The sequence below is a fragment of the Xenopus laevis genome, chromosome 3L (genome assembly GCF_017654675.1).
Source record: "Xenopus laevis strain J_2021 chromosome 3L, Xenopus_laevis_v10.1, whole genome shotgun sequence".
NCBI lineage: Eukaryota > Metazoa > Chordata > Amphibia > Anura > Pipidae > Xenopus > Xenopus laevis.
The window spans coordinates 45,536,030-45,546,960 of record NC_054375.1 but is presented as its reverse complement, the minus strand read 5'-3'; the positions used below and the strand labels follow the sequence as shown (position 1 = coordinate 45,546,960).

Here is a 10,931-nt window from a genome sequence, read left to right as displayed (position 1 = left end):
TACTATTTGTTGCATTGTTGGAGCACTAGTATTTGCATCTCATTGCAGGCCCTGTGGTTGAAACTTTTCTCAGTAATGAAATGTTTCTGAGGATCACCAAATATTTAACAAAACAATGCTCCCCCATATAAACCCTTTACTTGCAGGGGATCCTAATGTATCTTAACTACATAGGGAGCGTTTCCGTTTCCTCAAAGGGCATGTAAAGTCTAAAATAGAATAAGGCTAGAAATGCTGTATTTTGTATACTAAATATAAACATGAACTTACTGCACCACAAGCCTAATCAAACAAATAATTTATGCTTTCAAAGTTGGCTACAGGGGGTCACCATCTTGTAACTTTGTTATACATCTTTGCAAGACTAAGACTGTGCACATGCTCAGTGTGGTCTGGGCTGCTTAGGGATCGTCATAAACAAAGCTGCTTGAGTTCTGCATGGCTGGGAAGTAAGGTGGGGGCTCCCCCTGCTGTTCATAAGTATGATTGTTTCCCTGCTCAGCAGTTAGGGACCATCTGACAATTCCTATCCACAGCAGTAAACGAATTTCACTGCATACAGTCAGGTTTCATTTAAAAATGGTACACATTTTTTAATCAAAGTATATTGGAGATAGGTTTCTTTTTCATTAAAGAAGTAAAAATTGGATTTTATTTTTTTGCCTTTACATGCCCTTTAAATCTTTATGGACCAGTAACATCAAAAAATTAAATTGTTTTAAAGGAATGACAATATAATATAGTGTTCCCCTGCACTGGTAAAACTGATGTGCTTGCTTCAGACAGACTATTATAGTTTATATAAACAAGCAGCTGTGTAGACATTAGGGATGCAGGATTCGGTTCGGAATTCTGCCTTTTTCAGCAGGATTCGGCCGAATCCTTGTGTCTGGCTGAACTGAATCCTAATTTTTATATGCAAATAGGGCAGGAAGGGAAATCGCTTGACTTTTCGTCACAAAATAAGGATGTAAAAAAATGTTCCCACTTTTTTTCCTTCCTGCCCCTAATTTGCCTATGCAAATTAATATTTGGTTTGGTATTTGGCCAAATCTTTTACGAAGGATTCGGCCGAATGTGGATTCTGTACATCCCTAGTAGCCGTGGGGGCAGCGAACACACAGTAGATAACATAAATTCTGTAGAATCTAGGGATGCACCGATTCTAAGGATTTGGCCAAATCCTTCTGTCTGGCCATCCAAATCCTAATTTGCATATGTAAATTAGGGGCAGGGAGGGAAATCACGTGACGTTTTGTCACAAAACAAGGAAGTAAAAAATGTTTTCCCCTTCCCACCCCAGGTTTGGTATTCGGCCAAATCTTTCGCAAAGGATTCGGGGGTACAGCCGAATCCAAAAAGTGTATTCAGTGCATCCCTAGTAGAATCCCATTGTATACTATAAAACTTATCGGTTATCTGCGGTGTAACCTGTGCCCTTTTTCAGCTTTGAATGGCTGCCCCCATGGCTACACAGCAGCTTATTTATATAAACTATTGTAGTCTGTCTGAAGCAAACACTCCAGTTGTACCAATGGAGGGCAACCGTACATTAGATTTTAATTATTTTAAAATTCTTTATTTTTTTGGTATTACGGTTCCTTTAAGCCGTCTGATATTGATGTGCCATGTACTACGCAGGGCAGCTTTTTGGACATGAGCTCATTCAGTAGGGTTTATATAGTAAAGGGGCGTAAAAACAGATCTGAACCATACATATCTAATTCCACAGATAGCGTTTTCACCTTTTCTGTTAACACTACCCGCCTAGTGGGGGGGCAGGTAACACAGGGCTTCATGTATAGCGTTTTTGCCACGTGCTGCAGCACCTACCCTATGGGTCCCCATGTTGCTGGTTGGTCCTCCATCATCCCCCTAAATAATGTGAGTTATTTTCCTGCAGTTGAACATAGAGATAAATAAAAGGCAAATAAGTGGTTCCCACGGAGAGAAAGGAAAGCAACCCCCAGCCAACTCCGTGCTGGAGAAGAAACCCACAGAAGCTTACAATTCACCTCTGAAAGAAAAGCAGCATTTTATGAAATCTTGCCCCTGGGATATTTTCCCCCCAAACAGAATGTTAAAATGAAACAAAAGGGGGACTCCCATTCCCCTGTGATGTTTCAGTCCAGTATCAGTGCACATGACTGTGCTGATGGTGGGCCCATTAGTAGAAGAAAATGTCACTCTCGGTGCAGTTGGACTTGGTGTTTTTTAGGGGTGAACTCTCAATCCTTTCTTGAACCCATCAAATGTGTATTGAGGTTCCTTAAAAACAAAGCAATAGCATCCAATGTCCACCTCTTTGTAAGCATCCATGGCGTGAATTTGCAGTGGTAACAGTGACCCTACTAGAGTGTGCTGGGCCCCCCTGAGAAAAAAAATTGCCAGAAGGGCCCGGTGCACTCTGATCCCCATCCTCCCACCCACTTCCTGTCCAGCCTGCTTCCTGTCCCGCCCATGTCCTGTAGCCATCCCGCCACAACTTACATACCAGGTAAGAGAGTGGCTGGGGAGGAGGGTTTTTATTTTATTAGCTATTTAGAAAGCAGACCCCACAGTCCAGGCCTGTTCCCTAGGGCCCCCCTGCGACTGCAAGGTCTGATTCCTCTATACCACTGAGTGGTAATAAATCATACACATTATCACCAACATTTTGAACAAACTGCTACCCAAAATGTATTAGGAGTAAGAGCACTGCACTGTGAATACTAAAATATGAATTATATTACAGTTACTGGATCCGTTATCCAGAAAGCTCAGAATTCCGGGAATGGCCATCTCCCATAGACTCCATTTTAAACAAATAATTCAATTTAAAGTAATAAAACAGTACATTTTACTTGATCAATTTATGGAAAGATCCCTTATCTGGAAAACCCCAGGTCCCGAGCATTCTGGATTACAGGTCCCATATCTGTAGTTTGTCCTCAGTGGCGTAGCTATAGACTAAACAGATCCAGGGCCTGGACCACGAGGTCTGCTTCCTCTGTAGCCACTGAAAATGTGTATGCCGCTGCAAACTATCCCCTTGTGGGTGAGTGAGTGGGTGGGTCGCTGAGTTGGTGGGTTTGGCTAAGTTGCTGTGCTCACCAGCCCCTTTAAGCGTCCCTAGTAGACACGAAACGCATCCGGCCCTTGCTTTTAATTATGGATAATACAATGTACATTTTTAACATCTGCCTTTTGCTGCCCTACTTCGTGTGGTTCGGCTTGTGCCAGCCTTTTTTGATGTTTCCTGGTGTCTAATCGGGAGACTGTCCAATTTTCTAAATTTTCAGATGGCAAAGAACGTGGGACGGAGTGTTTCGGAGCCAAATTAAACCTCCAGCATCAGCAAAAGGCAGTGCATAATGAAAAGTCAAAATAAACACACACACACCACAATGCAAAATAAAAGTGAGATTTAATAATAGGAAAACAAAAAGAGTACAAATGTGAACAGATGATGCTAGGAGCCAATAAAAAAAAAAAAAAGAATAACATAAAATCACACAGAACAGAAAATCAAGTAACGCTTCTGTTTAAGGCTCATAATGAGAAGAAAAACACTGTATAATGTAAAGACCTGATCTGCTCGGCACAAGAAGCCCTGGCACTTTATACTGTTCTTCAAGAAGGAATATTACCTATAAAAGTATATACTCTCATTGTAATGGCAAAAAGTCCCAAGAACTGTAGAAATGCACTGAAAAGATGGGCAGAGTTCCCCTTTAAGTGCACATATTAAGCAAAGCCCTCAACTGTTGCTGCATTTACCCCTTTACCCGTGAATTCTGCACTAATACAGGGCCAATAACTCCACAGAGGGAAATCGTTTTTTAGATACATGTTATACATTTATTTGCAGCAACAGACTTTTTTGATATTCTATTAACATATTATTTATTTAAGAGACATAAACCCACCCAAACTGAACACTATCATGAATTTGTAACAGGAGCTCCCCCTACTGTTCTGTCCAGGCAGCCAGTCGGTCATAATTTGTATGGTTTACTTTTTATTTCTAAATGACTGTTTACATTGCAAATAATTCACTCCACTATTTATAACGTTATTCTTGAACCAATTTTTTTTTATTTTTTTAGCTGTAATATTGGTGTGCCTGATCCTGAGCTTTGAGAAGGAGCCAGCACTTCAGGATGGAACTACTTTTAGACAGCTATTGTTTCTCCCCTTCCCGTTCTACTTCACCACTCCCCCACCTAGTGGTAGTCATGAGAATATCACCCAAGCAGAAAAAAGCAGGGAGTAATTTTTAGCACTGCAAATGAATCCTTCAGCAGAGGCGTCAGGGAGCTGCTATCTGGTTACATTGTTCTGCTGATGGGATGCTGGGGGGGGGTGATATAACTTCAACTTGCAGTGCAACAGTAAAGAGAGACTGAAGTTTATCACATGGTTGAAGGCACCTGGGAAATGGACAGCCCCATGTCAGATTTCAAAATGAAATATAAAAAAAATCAGTTTGCTCTTTTTAAAAAAAAATGGATTTCAGTGAAGAATTCTGCTGGAGCAGCACTACCAACTGATGAAACATGTTTTTCAGCAACAGTATCCCTTTAAGCTGGCCATACAGTAAAAGATCCACTTGTTTGGTGACCCTGCAATCTTTCCCTGATAGGTGGGTGCTGATCTGAAGGTCAAACTATTGGATTGCAATGACAGCAAATTCAGGCCATCAGTGCGAGGACTATCCTCCCCAGATACGATTTTAAGACCTGACCAATTTTTGGCCAGATATTAGTCGGGAAGGTCCATTGGACGGTCCTATACAGAGGCAGAGAAACTGACGACTTGGTCTGAATAGGCCAAGTTGGCACCTTATATCTGCCCGTGTATGGCCACCTTTACTTATACATGAAGTGTCTCCTGGTGCATTTCTGCTCCACTCAATGGCACAATTTGACAGAAGAGCTAGAACTGAGCAGAGAAACGTTTAGCTCTTTGTCCACACACCTGGCCAGACCCAGCAGAGAGTACTCCTGCCACAACATCATGACATCAGATTTACTTACTAATGCAACTTGCATCAATGCTCAGAAGAGCACTATAAGCAATTGGAATATGAAGTCTGCAGTGAAAGCGCTGCATGGTGCCCCATTCTTATCTAGTAATCTCACCCACTGCATCTATACAATATATATATATATATATATATATATATATATATATATATATATATATATATATATATATATCATCCTGTTGTTTGCATGTTTAAACCAAGGTTTTCAGTTTTGTACTGTGTGATTGGTCGATACCAAGAGTGTCAAACAGTAAAAGCTAAATATGAACAGTCGTGATCTTGGTTCCCATACAGAGGACAGATTTAGGGGTCATCCTACCTTTATCTTCCCCACTGTGAATCTCAGCATAGGCATAAACGATGGGACATCAGATTTACATGAAACACCAAAGACAATTGTGCTTTGTGTCTGACAACATGGAAGTCGCACAGACACAGGTTCTGTTGTCCCACAGACGTATATAACAAAAGCAGTAAGTGATACTTTGTCAGACAGTTCTATACAATATCGAAGTTCAATAAGACATAATTTAACATTCCTTTGGATTTTAAGCTGCGTTCAAGTTAGGGATGCACCGAATCCACTTTTTGCGATTCGGGGCAATTCCCCCATGAAAGATTCCGCTGAATACCGTACCAAATCCTAATTTGCATATGCAAATTAGGGGAGGAAAAGGTGGGGGAAATGTTTTTTACTTCCTTGTTTTGTGACAAAAAGTCACAAAAAGTCACGTTCCCACACCTAATTTACATATGCAGGCGGATTCGATTCGGCCAAATCCGAATCCTGCTGGATTCAGTGCATCCCTAGTTCAAGTAGTACAAATATATGTATTCTGACTGAAATTCAACAATGTGTGGTGTTCTAGGAAAAATTTCCATTCACAGAAAAGAAAACTGTTTTCTTTTTCAATTTAATTGTTTTTTTTACTATGTTGCTACCAGCTGCCTCTGCCTCATTTAGTACATGTATGGGATCCGTTATACGGAAACCCATTATCCAGAAAGCTCGGAGTTACGGAAAGCCCATCTCCCATAGACTCCACTTTATCCAAATCCAATTTTTTTTTTTAAATAATTTCCTTTTTCTCTGTAATAATAAAACAGTAGCTTGTACTTGATCCTGACTAAGATATAATTAATCCTTATTGGAAGCAAAACCAGCCTATTGGGTTTATTTCATGTTTACATGAGTTTTTAGTAGACTTAAGGCATGAAGATCCAAATTATGGAAAGATCCGTTATCAGGAAAACCCCAGGTCCCGAGCATTCTGGATAACAGATCCCATACCTGTATAAAGACAAAGTTTCTGGTCCTATAGCAACTTTTACTTCTAGAAAATAAGTAATTTTACTTGTTAATTGTCTTAACAGAATGGCAATCTAAGAATTGAAATATTTGAAAACCCTGACACAAAACGGACTGCGTATATAGTGTATGTCCTGCTCAAAACGCCCATAAATAAGAAATAATTAGCCGCCTATTCTATTTCCTATCTTTACAAACACCAAAAGGAAAAGAAAAAAAAAATAAAGGGAAAATTAAATACAATTCAAGCAGGATTTCTAATATTTCTGCAGGAATATTTTATTTTAAAACAACAGTAACGGATAAAACATCGGCTATTCAAATGGCAAGAAACAAAATAATAGTGAAGCCCTTCTGTTACTAAAGGGCCTTTAGGTCCACTTAAACACCTTTTTGCCTAAAACTCCCAAATGTTCATAAATAAACAAAAATTCAAAAAAAAAAACAAAATAAGGAAAATGCAGGAAAAAGAACCAGAACGTGGACGAAAAAACCAATATGAATTTGCTGACATGATCGGGCAATTTGTCTCAAATATACTCATCAAATATAACTGCTTCCAGACAAAAATATTTTATAAATCATTTTTTCATGTAAATGTATGGATTATAGTTAAAAAAAAATAAAAAAAGTGCTGCAATGCATTTATTTTGTACCAAATTTAGTCCTACCACTCTGGATTATACTGTATTTGGAATTTCAGTGACATTTTATCCCCCATTATAGTATTTAGTCTTTTCCTCTCATCAAGTCTCTCTAAAAAAAAAACAAATCAATTAAGGGGGAATAGATAGATAGATATATATATTTACATTTCTAGATAAATGTAATGGATTGTCTCTTTTTTTTTCTTTTTAGTTCTCCTACAATAAAAAAAAGGGAGGTCTTTGCGTTTAGTCAATATGGTTACCAAGAGAAAGACTTCGATATGTTAAAAACTATTAAATACATTTGTAAGTGTTTTAAATACACATTGTTATTGCATAGATAATTAGAAAGAGGCGCCTTTCTATACTTATTTTATACCTGCAGACTTTTCAAAAAAAAAAAATCTGTTTTGCTTTGTTGCAGTTGTAAACGGAAGTTTTCTTTTAAGCTTTGGTCCGCTCGTGTAATGTTAGGGAGTAAAGATGGCATGGTGAGAATTCATGCAGTTAAATGACATGAACTGGTAAGTCCACTCTCGACATACACTGTAAGTCTGTGCCTCCTTAACTGAAAAAATGGAGAAAGAAAAAGCCAACGTTATAACACAGAAAAAAAAAAGGGGGAACAAAACAAATGTGTGAATCACGATAAACGACTGGTGGAACAGAGGGAAAGAGAAATGGGATCGGCAACTAGAGGAAATGACAAGTCACTCCTGTTTGTATCGTCGTGGTGCGATACCTTTACATTAAGTTTTAGTATGAAGCAGACAGTGATATTCTGAGACAATTTGCAATTGCTCTTCTTTTTTTATATTTCTGTGCTGCTCTATGGTAGCTCTACAGGTCTTAAAGCTTTGTGAACCATTTTGAATTTCAATATTTTTGCATAAATATGACCTCTAACATTTGATCTGTTTTTCGAAAAACTAAATCAGTCCCAGCAAAGTTTTTGACCACACCCCCATTTTTTGGCCACACCCCCCCTAATTACCATGTTCATTTTACAAAATTTGGCGGGTTATGAAAGTTTGAACACATTTCTGTGCTTTTTCTGTGTTATTACAGTTTTGCTAATGAAAGTGAACTGTCCTTTAAGCTGCAAGTCAGTTTCCCATTGTTACAAAAGTATCAAGTATCTATTCTGGGCTCTGGGCCAAAAGTAAATTAAAGTGGACCTGTCACCCAGACATAAAAAACTGTAAATTAAAAATCCTTTTTAAATTAAACATGAAATCCAATTTCTATTTGTTATTAAAGCATTCATAGCGGTTGTAAGCTTATTTAAAAATCTCAGCTGTGAATCAAATATTGTCTGCCCCTCCTCTATGCCTTAGGCATAGAGGCGGGACAGACAATTACTTTCACTTTCCATTCAGCACTTCCTAGATGTCACTGCTCTCCACACATTCCCCCACTCTCTTTACCGTTTAATTGTGTAGCCAGGGCATGGGGATGGACATCGGGTCTCTTTTTCAAGTGCACAAACAAGATTCTGCAAGCAAGGCTTGCCTTAATAACAGTGTCCACAAAATGGCTCCTGCCTGCTTGCTATAATTATGAGTTCCCAGACCAAAGGAAACAAGATTCACATAATTTATATAGTGTAATCAAAGTTCATTTTGCTTGACTAATGTGATAAAATAGCATTTTGAATTTTTTTTAGGTGATGGTTTCCTTTAAGTTAGAAACTTTGTATCTTTTTCTGGCTGTTAACTGCAGGAAATGAAACAAAGTCAGAACATTTCAGTAACAAACCAGGGACTGCGGGTTGAGTTGTTAAAATCGGGACTGAGGGTTGAGCTGTCAAAATCGGGACTGAGGGTTGAGCTGTCAAAATCGGGACTGAGGGTTGAGCTGTCAAAATCGGGACTGAGGGTTGAGCTGTCAAAATCGGGACTGAGGGTTGAGCTGTCAAAATCGGGACTGAGGGTTGAGCTGTCAAAATCGGGACTGAGGGTTGAGCTGTCAAAAACGGGACTGAGGGTTGAGCTGTCAAAATCGGGACTGCGGGTTGAGCTGTCAAAATCGGGACTGAGTTTAGTTTGGCATCAGCAGGAACACACAGTGGATTTTGGGGCTAAAATGCAAACTGGAGCATTTCCGCATCAAAATCCTCTGTGAATGCCTGCACCCGAGCCAACGCAATGGTTCCTGGTACAGGCAAGGAATAACCGTTAGAGGCACATTTATCAAGGGTCGAATTTCGAATTCATGCAACTTATTTGTTTATTTTTTAAAGCTCCCATGAACTCGAAATTCAACCAATCGAAATTAATAAAATGAAATTTTTAAAACTCGGGTGAATAAAATTGACCCGTAAACTCAAATTGATTCAAATCGAAAACGTTTCGAATTTAAAAAAATTTATATGTTTTTTTTTCACCGGAAAAAACTCGAATGTCAGGAAGGCTGCAAACAACTCAAAATTTATCCCTGGACGTCTCCCATTGACTTAAACAGGAATTCTGCTGGTTTTTGGTGGCGAATAGTCGAATTTCAGTTTTTTTAGGGCCAGAGTACGATAAATCTTGAAAATCAAATTCAATTTAAAAAAAAAAAACTCGAATCAAATTTGAATAACTCCCTAGTCGAATTTGAAATTTAAATTTCGCATTTTTAATTCGACCCTTGAAAATCTGCCCCTCAATGTCAGTGTTGGGGTTGATTCTCGTCAGCCCCCGTGTGTCATTAGCCTTTTTCTTCATCTACGTCACAGTTCTAAGAGGGTCTATTGTGCATCTAAATTGGATAATAGGTTCCCCTGAAAAGGCCACTACAGATGTATTACATTTCTATCAAATATAAATATTAAGAGCTGAATGGTACAATTATTCCCCTCTTCCTTTTTTAATTTGATAAAGATGTTACTGGCTCAGCTTGTACTTATTTCAGTCATAAGACTGGATTCTCCAACAACCCTCATCTAGTCAGAGTAGAACCCAATTAGTCTGTGTATAGCAATAAAAGATATACCAGCGTATGTAGCTGAAATATGTGGCCCATCAGCGGTGGTGCTGAGAATACGGAAAATTGTAGTTACAATTATTGCTATGGTTGGTTGGCGTGTATGTTATTGAAGTCCTATCGCTGCACAACATTCAGAAACTCTGTGCCAACATTCACCTTTAAAGAGGCAAACGTATCAACCTGGTGGTTGCTTCATTTTTTTAGTAGTTTTTTAGTGCAACCCATAACATGATGCCTTTTTCTCTCTCTTTACAGTGGAGTGTTAGCAGGTATATGTGCAAGGTGTTAGAGTATTCACAATTCTTGTTTTCACGCAGAACACCATGACCTACAAACGGTGCTTCCCGGTCATCCAATCATCTCAAATTTTGCAAAATGTTACAACCGATCCCTCTGTCCTGATATAGCCACATGCAGTGAATGATTTAGATTTCTCTTCTGTCAAGAGAGGCCATGCTTAGTAGAACATCCTAAGAGAAAACAGTAAGTGATGTGAAGAGTGCAGAGACAGGCATACTAAGCCAATGGTTTAGAAGCAGGCCATGTACACAGACAGTATAGCTTGCTCTTGGGTTAGAAGCTTCCATTAGTAGGCTGCATGTACGGCTGTTATTTATTTTAACACTTTGTCGAGCCAACTGTTGAACTTGTGAAAGGAAAAAAATACTGACAGAGCTGCCTTCAGGAAAATACCCCATGTAATACAAGTCATTACACTAATAAAAAGCCTTTGCTTGGCCGGGAGCCATGTTTGTTAACATTTCCACAGTAAGTGAAGCATATTTTAAGTTCCAAGTAGCACAGGCATCCATAGTGGGCCCTCAAAATCATGCAATAGAATTACAGTTGTGGAAGTTACATCTGGCAGACATGGAAGGCCTTTTATATAAAAGTAATATGGGTTGGGCTGTGTTCAAAATGCTTTAGCTGCATTAAGAGACTAACACACGATCGTACTCCTTCTTAAGTGGTTAGT

At 38.9% G+C, this 10,931-nt stretch overlaps 1 protein-coding gene across 4 annotated transcripts in view; it reads right to left on the bottom strand.

Annotated features, from left to right (window-relative positions):
- septin8.L (septin 8 L homeolog) overlaps window positions 1-10,931 on the bottom strand; it is a 67,300-nt gene that overhangs the window by 3,109 nt on the left and 53,260 nt on the right. The window contains 1 exon segment of one of the 4 annotated variants that reach the window (NM_001093906.1): window positions 6,593-7,553. The exons of 2 other annotated variants lie outside the window; for them this stretch is intronic. In NM_001093906.1, the coding sequence (NP_001087375.1) occupies window positions 7,550-7,553 (4 nt within the window). In that variant the 3' untranslated portion in view covers window positions 6,593-7,549. 4 annotated transcript variants of the gene reach the window in all.